This window comes from Aythya marila (assembly GCF_965140915.1).
Source record: "Aythya marila genome assembly, chromosome: 18".
Classification (NCBI taxonomy): domain Eukaryota; kingdom Metazoa; phylum Chordata; class Aves; order Anseriformes; family Anatidae; genus Aythya; species Aythya marila.
In genome coordinates, this window is record NC_139059.1 from 1,185,101 (window position 1) to 1,200,718 (window position 15,618).

Sequence of the window (15,618 nt, forward strand, 5' to 3'; positions counted from 1 at the left end):
TTACTGTTATTTACTGAATACCATCGGCATGCTTAGTGCTGTACAATACACAGAGGAGAACACGCTACTGCCACAAGGGACTTACAGTCTAAATCAGACAGCCCAGCTATAGCCACAAAGGCTGTCTGAAGATCTGACCCTGGGAAAGGTGAACGTGTGGGAGAGGGGCGCGCTCCGCCGCACGGTTCTGCACCACATCGGCACCAAACAGCCCGCGAGGCACCGGCAGAAGGGGACATCTGAACCCGCAGAGGAGAAGGCTGCTCAGGGAGCTATTGACAGAGGTGGAAAGATGAGAATAATAATAATAAAAGAGCAGAAACGAGCAGGCACGCAGAGAAGAAATGAGGCCGGGCTCTGAGGCCAGGAACAGAAGCCGGAGCTAAATGCAAAGCAAGATCGAGTTGGCCAGCAAAAGGGTGCCAGCTGGAGCAGCAGGAAATAAGGAGGCTCCTCTGTTTCCAAAAGCACATTTCTCCCTCTTTGTGAGGGGGAGAACCGCTCAGCTCTGAACCGTGCGACACTCCGACGGGAGAGCCGAGTGGGGCAGCGGCCGCCACGTGAGCTGGGGCGCAGCGGAGCCGTGGCAGGATCCGGACTCGCACCCCCAGCCCACGAAATTCCTCTGCAGGGAGGGAAGGATCCTCGGAGTGCCACGGATGAACCGTTCTGCAGAGCAGGATTTAGAGACTGCCACGGGGCTCCTGCCACACCGCTGCCACTCGGGATTTCGCCGTGATGGAGGGTTTGTCCCCTGGGGTAGCGAGCGCCCCTCACGACTCAGAAATTCGTGGCTGGCAGCGGGGCCTCGCAGATCCGAGGCAGCAGCCAGCAGCAGAAGGCAGACAGCCACAGCAGCCCTCCAAAAAGCAAGTGTCAAAGGTGCAGGCCAAGGCAGGGAGCTGCTCCTGGCCGCGCAAGAGGCTCTTACCTGCTGCTCAAAGAGAAGGGTGTTCAGCGCCTGTCTGCACGGGAGAATCATCATGGGAAACCCCACGGCTACCGACATCATGAATCCCACGCGAATCATCTCCGTCACAAGGTTGGAAGGGAAGTTCATTAGGACGTTCCCAGCAATGGCTTCAGTGTAACTCACGTAGCCAAAGAACCCCACCTGTCCGGCAGGAGGGGAGGTGAGCAGAGGGGGTTTGACTCCAAAGCACATTCACACCCGCTCGCTACAAAGGGGAAGCGGGCCCTCCCTAAAAAGCAGAGGCGAGTTTCTCCCCAAGCACAGGGGGCTTTTGTGGAGAGCACTGCAGCGAGGGAAAGCTGCCGTGGCCTCCGACACCAGGCAGCAACGCAGTGCCTGCTGCCAGCCCCTGTCCCACAAAGGACGGGCCGTGAGGATTTCCTGCAGCAGGCTGCCTCACGGGGGAGGCTGCTCTCAGGAATTATTAACTGCTCCCTCCACATTTTTTCCTGCTGCAACGGGCTGAAAGAAGCTCTCCTAAACTCAGGGCTGCCTTCAGGCTGTGCCCCGGCAGGCAGGCAGCAGGCTGATGCGCACAGAGGAGCTGCGTCCCCACTGCCTCCACCCAAGGAAGCGTGCTGGGCTGAGAGCTGGGGCTCTCCAAACGCCTCCTGCACCTTTCCCTGCATCATCTCCCAGCTCACTTTGCTTTCAGCGATCATGAAACATCTTTCAGAGTCAATACAGCTACGCAGGAACCAGCCCCAGCTGCAGATAAACCATCGGCCCTGCTGCCCCTCCGCAGCACGGCTTCTGGCAAGGGAAGAGAAGGGGAAGTTTCTTACCGTAATGTAAAAGGTGGTGACCACATTTAGGGAAGAAGCAAATATGGAGCTCATGATTTTAACAGACGGCTCATCCAAGCTATCATAGGTAGGCAAGACCTGACTGTGGAAAAGGGGCAAGTTATTTGAGGAAACTTTCTACAGAGAGAGAAAAAAAAACGAACTCGAGCACGTTCCCTGCCTCAGCCCAGCAGCAAAGACTCCCTGACACCTTCCCCCCATGGAGCACAAACACTCGCTGCTATTCCACAATTTATACTGCCAATGCCAAGAGATTTCAGAACACTCATAACTTTAAGTGTTGCAAAAATATTCCTGCTCTCCCCACCCCACCACGTGGAGCTAAACGTGTGATGTAAACATTTTGGTTCAGAAGTGTTGCAAAATGAATGACCATTTGTTCCACTGAAACACCAGTGGCACCAGGCCAGGCAGCGCACTGCGATTATTGTTCTTGGAGCTGGCTGTGCTGATAATTAAAGCAACGCCGTGTTTACAGAGTAAAAGCAGGAAGAAGGTTAGAGCATCGCACTGTCTAAAAGAAAAGTTAAACAAACAAAGCTGAATGCAGCGCCCGGCGTGTTTCAGCGCTGCTGCTAGGGCTCGGTTCATAGAAAGCTGGGAGCGCCAATTACACGGATTTGGGGTATTTACAGGCTTGGAAAGCATGTGGAATGCACTTTGTGACATCAGGTGCATATTTTAGCAACTCATTAACCTCTTGCTACTCGAATTCAAGTGGCTCCATCCTGGCTTCGCGTTACCCAAGTCGCTCTCAGGAGGAGGGGGGCGCATCCAGGCAGAGGGGAAGGGGCATCCCCAGCTCCAGTGGGCAAAAAGCCATTAACCCAGAGCATGCGGGGCCGAGGCCAAACAGAAAAAATCCTTAACCCTTAATCCCCTAACTTCAAAGGGCTCTGCACAAAGGGAGCTGAGCAGCAGCTTGAGGAAGCGATGAGATGCAGCCACCGGCAGGGACCGAAGCTTCCCGGGGAGCCGCGTGGCTTCGGCTCCTTCCCCGCCTGGTGTGCAGCGACCTCAGCTGGGTCAGCTGCCTGCAGACGTTTGGTTTTCTTGGGCTTGGAGAAACTGCTCGGGGTCTGAAAGCGTGCTGTGGGGCCCTCCTGACCGCCAAAGCAAGAGAGGGAGCACGGAGCAGGCAGCGCGTGCTGGTGCGCCCAGGGTTTGCTTTTAAGCAGGAGAGCGCTGGAGGCAGCGAAGCATCGGGGTCTGGCCTGATGAACACATCACACGTTGTCTGTTCTAGCAGCAGCACCTCAAAGAGGGTGCGAGCAGGTATCCTCTCCTCCTGAGCGCAGGCACAAGCCAGCAGAAGCACCAAGACCTGACTCGGAGACGATGGCGTTGCTTTGGAGGGGTCGGAGCCACCGTGCTGTCCTTACCCCAGGGTCGTGGCCCCCCCAAACACAGCAACAGCTCTGCCTGCAGGGAGCTGGTGCTCAGAGGCAGCGAACCCCCCTGACCTGTGGTACTCCTGTGAATTTGGCACTCGATGGGTTCAGCGACTCGACCAAGGTGAGGCAGGGAGGCTGAGGGGAGCAGAGGGGAGCCCCGAGTCCTCGCTGTTCTCAGCCCCACAGCACATTTCCGTGCTGCACAACAGGAGAGGAGCGACCTACTTTGCAAATTCAGCCCCAACAGGATCGCTTTTAAAGAGCAAAAGGCATCAAACTCCCAAGTAAACCACCAGTTCCTCAAGGTTTATTTTTCCTTACTGGATGCTGCCTTTACGTGCTGGAGGAAAGGGATTTCTGTTTTATGTTAGAATTTTTTTTTTTTAAAAGGTGATTCAGAAGTTACCAAAATTAAGCCTACCTAGCTGAGAATAACATGCTTATAAAGAGTGCCTGGCCTGGGGGCAGGGTATTGCCCTGATGCTTGGAAAAAACACACAGCTTTAGGTTTGGCTTGCCACACCAGAGCTGTGATGGACTCTGTATTGAGGTACGTGCACGCTGGCCCAGGGCAGAGGATTTCCCTGTTCCCAGCTCCCAGCAAAACCGTGCTGGGTACCGTGTGGCTACCACGAGAAAAAAAAAAGGGAATTGAAAAATTCTAAGATGTTAACAAGGTAAAGCTGTAGAAGAATACAGCTCCCTTCGCCAGTTGTAATGGAGACATTAAACAGCAAGACTGGAGCGTGCTCGGGTAGGAACCAAGCTGCCAAGAGAGCCGATAAATGGAAAATGATGATTTGGATCTTGCGTGTGGGTGTAAACACAGCAGTCTGAACAAATTTTATCTGTCACATTCATTTACTGCTGGCATGCTACCCATTTGCTAGAGCTACAGGGGGGAAAGCCCAACTCTGCCAGCCTTCCAAATGAGGATGGTCTTTTCCGTGTCCACATTTGGATTTACACCTCTATTTAAAGTCTGTTTCTATTCTGGCCAAGCACGTACTGCTCACTTGCCATTCTGGTGCCGAAGGTAATGCTGTTAGAAGCACGGAAATAGCCTGCTCTGCCATCAGGGCCTCCCGTGAGCCAGAGGAAACCCTCGCTGCAAGCAGGTAGCTGGAAACATGCAGACAGCCATCCCGAGTCAGGGACTGTGATCTGCTGGGTGTTCTCAAAGGTTCGGGGGAGCAGGGAGCAGCCACAAGCACACGCTGCCCCGCACGGGGCCCTGCAGCCATCAGGAGCCACGCAGCCCTGCTGCCTTCCCTGGTACTCAGCCATTCCCTCCAAGAAACGGGGGAAATTCCCCACTTATGGGGCTGCACCAGAAGCAACGTGCATTGCACCGCGGGTCTGTTTGGCCCAAATGATTTCACGTTGCCCACGCACAGTAACTCCCCCGTGAAATCCAACTCCCTCCCCCACCTAGGGAACAAAAGGGGCACGTCTGAACGAGGCGCCGTACTTCAGCGGGCTGGAAAATATTTTTGATTCGAAGAAAAAAGGAAACCAGATGGCATCTATCCCTCACAACCCCCCTGCCCTCACAAAGACGTCTCGCACGCCCCAGCTGCCAGAAGGGAAGGGCAGGTACTTACGACTGGCAGGCAAACGACATGCCAAAGATGGGGATGCAGCGGAAGATGCCCTCCCAGCGAGTGTAGCTGACTCGCTGCAGCCACTGCCCGCTGAAGAGGCCGTGCTTGAAGGACGACAGCACGATCTGCAGCCGAGAGAAGGAAAAAAGGGGTTAAGATCCAGCCCCAGACTGACAGAAAACGCCAGTGCTGGGGTAAAAGGCAGCACGTGGCAGCTCACGGAGAACAGCTCGCGCTGCCGACCACAGCCTGAGCTCTGAGAGACAAATTCCCCAGCCCCCCCCACCCCTCCCACCCACTTTAATAACACTCACGACAGCCTCACTGGCCCCTTGCCACCACGGATCCTGGGTGTATTTTACAAGATGTATGGCATTCCCCCCTGTTCGATGCCATCAGACATCACAGCACGCACCAGGGTGGAACAATTTCCACTGACACATCTAACTGTGAGAGTTATTGTTCCCAGAATGTCTTTTGCGCTTTTTTTAAAACAGTTTTTTTACATCCAAACGAGAAGCAGCGTTTGCCTCGGAGATCCTGTTCAACAGAGAACGACAAAAGTTCCTTGAAAAGGACCCCACCTGCCCACTGCTACTCCAGAACCACTTAACACCGCTGGTTTACTGAAGACAAGGATAAATTTCATGAAAAAAAGGGGAGTGAGGCACCCGGTTGAGGCCAGGGGAGCTCTTTGGCCATTGACAGGGAAGCTGGCAGGCATTGGGTTGCACAGGAAACAGAAGGTAAATATGTCTGAATGCCTGTTTATAATATCGCCTGAATGGGGGTTTTCTAATCCCCAGAGATTACGTTTTAGGGCAGCCAAGTCTCATGAAATGTTGTGGTTTTCTTAAAGGCACAGCTTCTGGAACACAGTAGTTTTGTAAAACACTCATTTACAGTTTCCAGGCTCGTTACAGAGGCAAACTCAGAAGTGTGACACAGCCCGACCTACTAAAAAAAACATTGAGTACAAGAAATCTGCACTGCTTCCTATTTCTTTCGTTTCAGCTCTTCCAGGACTGAAATTTGGGGCAGATCAGGCTGGGGCTCCAAGATCAAGCTGCACGAGCATCCACGGAGCACAAACTGAAGTCATTATAAGGTACATAAAGTCCCCACCTCTCAGTGAATGGTGCTGTGTAACAAAGCTTGGCCAAGCCAAACACAGCGAGCTTTGGATCACCCTCCACTTACTCTACTTGATCTAAATGGTCAAGAATCCATTTATCTCAGTAAAGGAGAATGCTTCGAGAAAAATCCGTGAACAAATAAACGCCCTTGTACCGGGGCTGAGAGTTTTGAAGCTTTCCCTGCACAAGAAACAGAAGTGGTGGCGAACAAAGTCTCAACCCTCAGCTGCAAAAAGCCTGAAGGACGCGCGGTTGTTAACGGGAATCGTCCTCCCACGACACGCTGCAAGCGCTGAGGTTTCAAGGCAAAGCTCTAACATTTGATAAAAGCCCTCCTGCTTCCAGGCGCTTTTCCCCCCACGTCTCCCATCCTCCGATTTAAACTTCGGAGCCCTAAATTACGAGATACCAACAGGGGAATGAACCACAAATCCTCTCGGCCGCTGTAATCCGGTGTTTGTGAGCGCGCAGACCTGCTGGCCAGCTCCTGCTCGCTGTGCTCCTGCCCTCATGAGCCTGAGTGATGCAGCCCGGTCGTTACGCCAGGCACTCTCAGCACTCTTTATCAGGAAGGACACGTTAAACTTGAGCCCTGCACCTGCAGGCTGTCCCAGCAGGGCTCGAGCAGGAACATCTGCGGTAACCCCCTGGGAAAACGGCGTTCCCAGCCCCGATACCCACCACGAACATGAACACGGTGTAGAAGATGAGTGCCATGGCGCTGAAGGACTGGATGGAGGCCATCATGTTCCTCTGCAGGCTCAGGGGAAGCACGATGCACAAGGAGACGGCGAAGAGCAGGACTATGCGGAAGCTGCCCGACACCTGGAAAGGGACCAGCAGGGAGAACTGAAGCACGCTCGAAATACCCCGGGGGAGCAGCAAAGCAACTCCCGTCCGTGATTCTGCAGGGATTTAAAGATCTGCTGCTGCCATTCCCACAGCCAGCTCTGCGAGGAGCTCACGCAGTCACTGGGTGACACTGTTGCTCTACGCCGCGTGCGACAGGTCCACCCCGAAGTGGAAATGTGGGGAGGGGGGAGCTTTAAATGCTAATCCAGCGCCAGCCAGCTGAGCATTTTCATGCAATTAAATCAAATCCGAACTTACTCGGGAACCAGGAGATTGAAGTCTTGAAAATTCTGATCCAGAAAATTAATCAAAACCTCGCATTGGTATTTATTATAGCAGAACACTCTGAAACGCTCGGAAATATTTAATACCTCATTTGGCTGCAGCCACGATGCATCTTTTTAACTTCGCAGTCCCTTAATCAGAGCTTAGCAGCAGCAGGCGGAGCAGATAACGGCCCCGCCAAAGCCCCCTCCACAGCCCCTCTCTGCTCCCCAGCACGGCCTGACGCTGCCTCCGGGGGCTGCTGCAGCCTCCAGCACCAACACCGGGGCTGCCACGGGGCAGATTGCATCCCCGAGGAGGCAGGTGCTCCGTGGCTTTGGCCACTAAAACACCGAGGGAAAAGGGCAAAAATTCCTCTTGAACCAGGGGGCTGCAAAAGGGTGAGCTCAGAACTGGCTGGCACTGCCTGGTAGGGGCAAGAATTAGGGTAGGGGGAGTTATTTCCTTCACGAATCTGCTTCAGAATTAATAGGGAGCAATATTAAAAGGATTCGTTTTGTTGGCCGTGCCTCACTGGAGGTGCTGCACATCTGTCTGTTCGGCATACGTCTGAGCTCCCAGGACCTCACAGAGCAAAAGAATCGGACTTGATGATCTTAAGAGGGTTTCTCCAACCTATATGATTCTAAGGAAATTCTGCTCACAAGGTGTGCTGTTACAGCCTGCCAGGAGATGACCCCACAGCAGCCCATGGCCTGCCGCCTGCACGGGAGAGGCAGCGCAGCGAGGATTGATTTACCTGGAATCCGAGCAGCCGAGCAAAGAAGTTGGAGCCCAAGTCACCAATGACAACATAGAAAGCAATGCAAGTTCCCAACATCAGCCCGATCATGCTGCAAAACAAGAGGACAGAGGTTAGGAGGCTGAAGCAGGAGCCCTGGAGCGCAGCTGCGGCACAGACGAGGTCTCAGGGGCCTCTCTCTGCACCCAACCACGACAGCCACAGGTGGCTCAAAATCCTCACACACTCTCCCAAGAAGCTTCCAGAGGATTTACAGGGAAACAGCAAACAGAGAACCTTTAAAATGCCTTCAAATCCATGCAGCCAGCTGCTCGCTTGTCTTCAGTGGGGAAGCAGCCCCAGCGCGCCTTGCTCTGAAGCACGTCCACGCCCCAACTCAACCCAATTTTTGGCATGTCAATGGAGACGACCCCCAAATTTTGCAGAACCCACCCCAAAAACATGTTTGGCGACCAGCAGTGAAGCAGGTTCTCCATCCACAGGGACGCAGAGGGCTCTGTGCTCACTCTCAGAGCCACACGAGCAGTGTGTGCATCAGGGGGAGCCCCGTGGCTGCTGGAGCTGAGGGAGCACCACGCTTTACCCTTGGGTTTGTGAGGGGCAGGCCACCCCCAGCGAAATAAACCCAACTGCATCCACTAGATAACATCCCCGGGGAAATTACAGCAGCTGCCTGCATGGACCAGCAACATTTGAGAAAGATTCTGTGTATTTTTGGTGCTCTGCAGCAGGGATCAGAGAAAGAGAGGGCACCAGAGCCTGGCCAGAGCGCAGGATGCCTCCACCAGGGAATCTCTTCTGGAAAAGGCAGTGTGGTAACAACATCCCATCGCCTGCCGAGGCTGCTGAACAACCTGCAAGGGATTTTCTGCTGCAAGGGATTGTCTGGGGTCAATTTTTTGTCAGGGTCGTCTGAGGAACAGGACCACCAGCCCTGGGGACAGGACTTCCACCGCAGGGCACCTCCCAGTGCCTGGGGCCCCGCGGGGCAAGGCAGCACCGAGGGGAGGAGCGGGAAGCTCCGGGAAGCCAGAGGGCAGATCCGAGGTCCTGACCTCTCCTGCGAGCTCACGGCAGCCTTGGCAGGGATCTCACCCCTGGAAAACGGCCACGAGCGACCTGCCCACGGTTTCCCAGCACGCAGCAGAGCCGGGGAGGAGCTCACGAGGCACAAAGCACTGAGGATGAAGCACACCGGCTGTGCTCGGGCACCTCGCTCACTTTCATGTTCAAGTTCTAGCTGCCAAGGAGGCCTGGTGGGAGCAGGGGAGGCAGCAGCACGGGAAACGAGCACAGCAAGGCCACAGGAGTGTTCCTCATGAAAGCTGAGCTATTCAAGCGTTGAGGGCAGGTTACCTTGTTTCCACCAACATTTTTCCTGCTTTTCCATAGGCGTGAAATGCTGGTGTAAGAGGGAAAAAAAAAAAAAGTTGCAGTTAATGCAGGGAAAGCCCAGAACATGGCACACATCAGTCAGAAATTCAGTAATAACAGTGGCAGAGGGCAGCAACCCGCCAGGGCTGGGTTTTGGGGCTGGTTTCCCTTGCCCACCCTCCCATTTTCCTTTTCAGCCACTCCCTCCACAAACTGAGAACCACATCAGACGGGTAAGAGGGACGAGGGGAAGACAGACAGCAGGTTATTTTTCCTTTTTTTTTTTTTTTTTTTTTTCTTCTTCCCCATTCTATTTTTAAAAAAAAAGGAGCGCGAAGCAGCAGCCACACATGGCAACCATTAAAGGCAAGTCGGCGCGGCGGAGGGAACGCGCACGTCGAAGATGCTGCGTGGCGAGAAGCGACCGCGGTGCGGAATCGCAACCAAGCTCCCCCCGTTTTATTTTTATCTTCCCACTCGAAGCGAGCCGCCTGACGCTGCTGGATGGGAGAGCTGATCCGCTGCCCAGAACGTCCAACCCCACGCCCAGAACCCCCGGCACTCGCAGCCCACACCAAAGGGCTGCTGCCAACGCTTGGCTCCCCCTCCCGCGCTGGGGCTGGAGCGCAGAACGGTCGCTACTCTTCAAACCATTGTTTTTTTTCGTCAAAAAGAAAAAGCCCAGAAACCGCCGCACGTATTTTTAGATCTCGCTGGGCAGAGTGGGAATTGAGGCCTCCAGTTCCAAGCAGGGACCGCGCTGCCCGCCCGTGTCACTGTAGAAACCCAGCACGAAACCCCCCCCAGGTTCCCCTTTGCCCCCCCCCGAGGTGCAGAGCGGCTCCCCAGCGCCCGCCAGAGAGCAAATTTATTCCCTCCTGGAAGCTCCCCCTGTTATTTTAAATATTAACTTACAATCGACGGTTCCTTTGGACTCGGCTCGAGTTAAAAATTAAGGAGACAGCGTGTTCTCCCGCGGAACGAAAATTAAAAAAAAAAAAAAAAAGGCTCAGCGGGAGGGCGGCAGCAGAAAAACAAAAGCGGGCAGCACCGAAAATAGCCGGCGGCGCGAGGAGCAGCCTCCAGCTCTCATCGCCCCAGGCAGCTCGCAGAGACAGCGCCCGGCTCCACGGGGCTGGCACGAGGGAGGGGAACCCGCAGGGGGTAAAAACGTCCTCACCCGGGGGCTGCTGCAGAGGCCTGGTGCTGTGGTACTGACCCCGGGGCTCCTTTCTGACACCACGCAGCCTCGGTGCCTCCTGTTGGTGGCAACAAGCAGCCTGCCCCCTCGGCGCCCTGCTGAGAGCAGCCTTCAGAAGTTAGGTCAGATGTGGGAAAATTGGGTCCGTTATCTGCTCGGGGAGGAAGGAGACGGCGGCCACACAGCACCCCGTAAGGTCAGGCACCTTCGGGAGGGGATCTCAAGCTGGGCAGAGCCCAACCCGCTCGGTAATTAGAGAAACCCTTTTTTAATTGTGGTCACTGCACGGAGCAGCCTGCTTTTGGGCACTTCTTGCTGCAGGGAGCTGCCCGAGCTGCTTCTCCTCTCCCCAGGCAGCCCAGCCCCGCAGCCATACGGGACCAGCATCATCCCGGTACGAGCCCGGCTCTTTTGTGCCCCCCCCAGCTCTCAGAGCACCTCCGGAAGGGCCCCGAGTGCCTCAAATTCATTTGCAAAACCTCCCCCCTCCGTCCCTCGGCGCTGCCAAAGCCTCCCCCGGCCTCAGCTGCGGATGCAGCGGGGCGCAGGCGGGCGCTGACAAAGGCTGCCTGTGTGGAGCTGCCCGGCCTCGCTGCATTAGGATGCGGCGCAGGGAGCTGCTGCCTTTTCCTCCCAGCGCCCTCCCCTCCCCTGCCCGCGCCCCGTGGCACCTCTCCCAGTGCCCGGGGAGGGAGGAGAGGCTTCTTTCGGCGTGCCAGGAGGTGCCAGGAGGTGCCAGGAAGCTTGGAAGCGTCGCCAGTCTCTGTGTACCTGAGCCCCTTGGCTCTGAAAGCGCCGAGGATCCCTTTTCCCTGGGAGAGGTGACACACCAGGGCTGATTTCACCGCAGCCGGGTGCTGCCTGAGGGCTCCTGGCTGGCTCAGTTTTCCCTCCAGGACCAGAGGCACGGCCTCGGAGGCCGCAGCAGTTTTTGCCCTGTTTAGTTTCCAGCAGATAAAGCCCGGCAGCAGCCAAGCACTTTGGGCACCGCCAGCGTGGAGGAAACCCAGCTGTCAGCACCCCGAGCCACGCAGCTCCTCAACTCCTTCCCCAGCAGCAGCGCCACCCAAAAAACTCCACCCCAAAAAAAAAACAAACACAAAAACAAGAGAAAACGATGGAAAAAAACACCTCCCCTGCGGTTTCACATGCCACCTGAGAGGGGCTGGAACCCAACCACCCCCTCCTGCCCCCCGCGGCAGGCAGAGAGGTCACAACCAGAGCCCGGGCGCTGGCGCCAGCGCAGAGGAGCCGAGGCAGGGAGCTGGCGGGCGCTGCCAACCCCCCCCCACGGCCCCCGCAGATGTTTCTGTTTTCCCGGCCGCCTGGAAGCTGGCAGGGTTTTCCTCCCCAGCTCCCCCCCAGCTCTGCCACAAACGCTCCCGGCACAGAGCGGGGCGGCGGCAGCTCCGTGCCAGGACCCGATGTCCTCGGCAGCGCGCTGGGCGGGGAGGACGGGGGGGGGCAAGGCCAAATAATTGGCAGCAGGCGGCTCCCAAAAACGTTTGGGTTTCATCACTCAGCGCCTGCATCCCCTCCCCTGCCCCGCAGGGTCCAAATAATTCGGTGCCCGTTAACCCCAGGAGCGGAATTAAAGCCTCCAATTCCCCTCCCAGGGGAGGGAGAGCGACGGGGGGAACAGGGCGCGGGTTGAGCGCTGCCCCCAGAAGCCGCGGGGCGTGCCAAGAAAGCTGCAAGCTGTAAATTAAGAGTTTGGGGTAAAACCGCCGCCTAAAAATAAATCGAGAAAGCCGAGAGGAAGGCCCGGAGCCCGCGGCACTCACCCAGGCCGGGGTAGGTCCTGCGCTTGCTGAGGTTGGCCGCCTTCACCAGGAACATGCAGGACTGGTGGGTCATCCACGAGCAGAAAACCAAGAGCAGGGCGCCCAGCACGATGCCGCACTGCAAGGGAAAAAGGGGGCAGGGGGGGGAAATAAGGAGAAAATGGAAAAAAATCAGCGAACTCAGCACCCCCCGGACCCCTCAGGACCCCCCTCAGGCACCCCCAGCCCCACTCCTGCCGGCCCCAAGGAGACCCCAGCCCCAGACCCCGCAGCCCGGGGGGGTCTCAGCCTCCTCCTCGCCTCCCCCCGGGGCTCCCAGCACTGAACGGGGCCGGGGGCTCGGCGGGACACGGCCCCGCAGCTCCTCCCGGTGACCCCCCCCCAGGGCCGTGAGCGCTCCCGGTGCCCCCCGAACCCTACAAAGCACCGGGACCCGCTGCAGACCCCAGGGCCCAGCCTCTGCCCTTCGCACACCCCCCTCACACCACGGGGCTGCTCGCTACGGAGGCACCGGGAGGGCACCGGGAGGGGGGGTCCGTTACCCTCCGTTTTTTTTTACCGGACGCCTCAATACAGGGCCAGCCCCCCCCCCACCGACCGCATCATCCCCGGTGCAGCCCCCCCAGGGCCTCCCCCACCCCCTGCAGGCCCCCGCCCGGGGCCTCCCCTACCGGGTACCCCCCCCACCCCCCCGGTCCCGGTCCCGGTGCCGGTGCCCGTTCACCGACCTGCCGGAAGCAGAAGGGCACGGTGAGCACGCTGACCCCCACGATGCTGTTCACCACGTTCATGATCAGGCCCCAGTTGGAGCCCGGCGCCGCCGCCGCCGCCGCCATGGCCTAAACCGCTGCCCCCCCCACCCCCCCTCCCCCCACACACACACCCACACCCGGTGTCCCCCGGTCCCTCCGGTAAAGGCCCGGTACCGGAGCTGCCCCCCCCGCTCCCCCCACACCCCGCAGGGCCCCTCCCCGCCCCTCAGGGCCCGTCCCGGCCCGTCCCGGCCCCGCCGCCCTCCTCCTCAGCCGCCCGCCATGGCGGCAGCGCCCCCGCCCCGCCCCGCGCCGGCACCGGCCACAGCGGCACTTCCGGCTTCCGCTGCTCCGCTGGCGCTTCCGGCGACGCTCTAGCCGCCTCGGAGGACCGAGCTCGCTGCTCCTGGGAGGACTGGGGCTGAAGGGGGGGGGGGGGGCGATACCCCCCTGGGACCCCTCTGAGCCCCCCCTGGGACCCTCCTGAGCCCCCCCCCCGGGACAAGGGCACGATCCTGGCTGTGTGGGGCCGTGTGGGGCTGTGTGGGGCTGCCCCTGCCTCCCCCAACCCCAAATGCAGAGATTATTGCAGGGCCTGGGGGGGGGGGGGGGGGCACGACCCCCCCCTCCCCATCTGTGGGACCCCCCAGGGCAGTGGGGTGGGGGTGGGAATGGGACCCCCACAGCCCCTACAGAGCCCCAGGTGGAGGGCAGGGCGCTGGGACCCCCCCATGAGGCCCTATCCTGGGGCAAAGCCCCCCCAGCGTCACCCCAAGGGGATGGGGGGGGCAAAATGGGGGGTCCCTACCCAGGGCTGGCACCCGAGGGGCTCACACAGGGGGTTAAATGCATGCACACAAGTGTACACGCGTGTATGTGCACGCACGGCCATGCACACACGTGCACACACATGCACATGCATGCACATGGATGCACGCACCCAAATGCACACCTGCAGACACCCAAATACACACCCAAATACACCCAAACACACATGCACACACACCCAAATGCACACCCATGCACACCCCTGCCCACACACACCACCCCCTGCAGCATCACCCCAGGCGCTGCCTTTGCCCAGCCCCTGCCCTCCCCATGTGCTCTTGCACACGCGTGTGCACCCCTGGCCGTGCACCATCCCCTCGTGTACCCACGTGCACCATGCACACAGCAGGGCTGGCGCTCAGACCCATCCCAACGCTCCCCACCGAGCACAGCCCCATGGCCAGGACCCTCAAAAAAAAAAACCCTGGAGGTTTGCATGGGCTCAGAGGGGCTGGGGGCGCACCCGGAGACCCCCCAAAACCCCCAAAGCCCAGGGTCAACCCTCGGAGAGGGGGGAAACCAAAGCAGCAGCGGTGTCAGGGTCAGGGCGGCGCGAGCCAAGGTTCCCATGCGCCCGAACGCGCGGCGCTCGTATAATTTGCAGCAATTGCACTGGGTAACCGCAGGAATTTGCTCTACAAAAGGTTGGCGGGGAGGTGGAGCGCGCCTGCCTAATTCCCTCCAGGTGCTACCGGGGGCTGGAGCCGCGGCGCCGGCTGAGTTTTGGTGCCTGCTGCTGCCCGAGGCAGCGCCAGGTCCCAGGAAGGATTTTGGGTTGGTTTTGGGGCTGTCGCTGGCCCTGCTGCCAGTGGGGTCCTGGGGCTGTGGGGCTGGGGATCCGTGGGGCTGGGGATCCATGGGGCTGGGCGCAGGGAGGCCCGGTGTCCCCACAGCTCCACGCTGTCCCCAAGGCATCCTCAGCTCCTTAGGGCCAGGAGCACCCATGGGACCAGCAAAAAGTCCCAGCAGCAGCGTGTGGGGTGCCCCTCCCCACAGCCCCAGCCCCCTGCTCTGGTTTAGGGCTGCCAGGCGGGAGGGGACCCGATGGGATGGGTCCCCTGCATCCCCTCTCCCTGCGGTGCTGGGGGCTCGGCTTGGGGTCACGGTGGTGCTTCTGCTCCCAGATGTGGGATGTGGGGCCTGGAAGAGGGATGTGGGACCTGGACATGGGACAGGGACAAGGAAATGGGACGTGGGACAGGGACAAGGACATGGGACAGGGAAATGGGATGTGTGACCTGCATATGGGATGTGGTACAGGGACATGGGACAAGGGACCTGGACACGGGACCCCCACTTCCCAAACCATCTCCACCCCTCTGGGAGCAGAAGCAGCACCGTGACCCCAACTCTGGGGGATTCCCGTCCCCCCCTGTCCCCTGGCACCAGGCACCCCCTACCCGAGGGGTCTCAGCCCCCCCCCAGGCACCCACGGCAGCCCCCTGCCTGCCTGGGAAGGGGAGCTCACCTTGTTCCTGCGCCGAGGAGGAGACATCTGCAGCGAGTTAGAGGGGAAATCATGTTTATCCAATTAGTTTTACACGGCCCCTAACTCAACGCTGGCAGAAAAAAGGGCTCAGGTGGCTGCTCCGCGTGCTCGACGGCCGCCGGCAGCCAGGAGCACGGCGAGAGCTGGCTGCCTGCGAGCCCCCACACTGCGGGACGGGGAAGGGGACCCCACAAGGACCCCGACCCATCCTGGTGATGCCCCAGCCGTGCCACCGTTGTCCCTGTCGCTGGTGTCCCCGTCCCCGCTGTCCCCATCCCCGGGTGGGACCCCTGGGGCACTGGGACGTCCTGGGGGGCCCTGGGGGAGGTGTTGGGAGGCTCTGTCCCCACGCTGTGCCCACCCCTGGGGTGCTGGGGGAGCTGAGCCCCCAGACCTGG

General features: G+C 58.8%; 1 protein-coding gene across 2 annotated transcripts in view; it reads right to left on the minus strand.

Annotated features, from left to right (window-relative positions):
- The window catches only part of SLC38A10 (solute carrier family 38 member 10), a 31,027-nt gene extending 17,991 nt beyond the window's left edge, over positions 1-13,036 (minus strand). For both annotated transcript variants that reach the window (XM_082774820.1, XM_082774819.1), the window contains exons 1-8: positions 12,880-13,036; positions 12,152-12,269; positions 9,149-9,194; positions 7,790-7,883; positions 6,595-6,738; positions 4,778-4,902; positions 1,759-1,861; positions 932-1,114 (exon numbers count right to left, since the gene is read on the minus strand). In XM_082774820.1, the coding sequence (XP_082630946.1) occupies positions 932-1,114; positions 1,759-1,861; positions 4,778-4,902; positions 6,595-6,738; positions 7,790-7,883; positions 9,149-9,194; positions 12,152-12,269; positions 12,880-12,987 (921 nt within the window). In that variant the 5' untranslated portion in view covers positions 12,988-13,036. The remainder of the gene's footprint in view (positions 1-931; positions 1,115-1,758; positions 1,862-4,777; positions 4,903-6,594; positions 6,739-7,789; positions 7,884-9,148; positions 9,195-12,151; positions 12,270-12,879) is intronic.
- Positions 13,037-15,618: the final 2,582 nt, after the last annotated feature.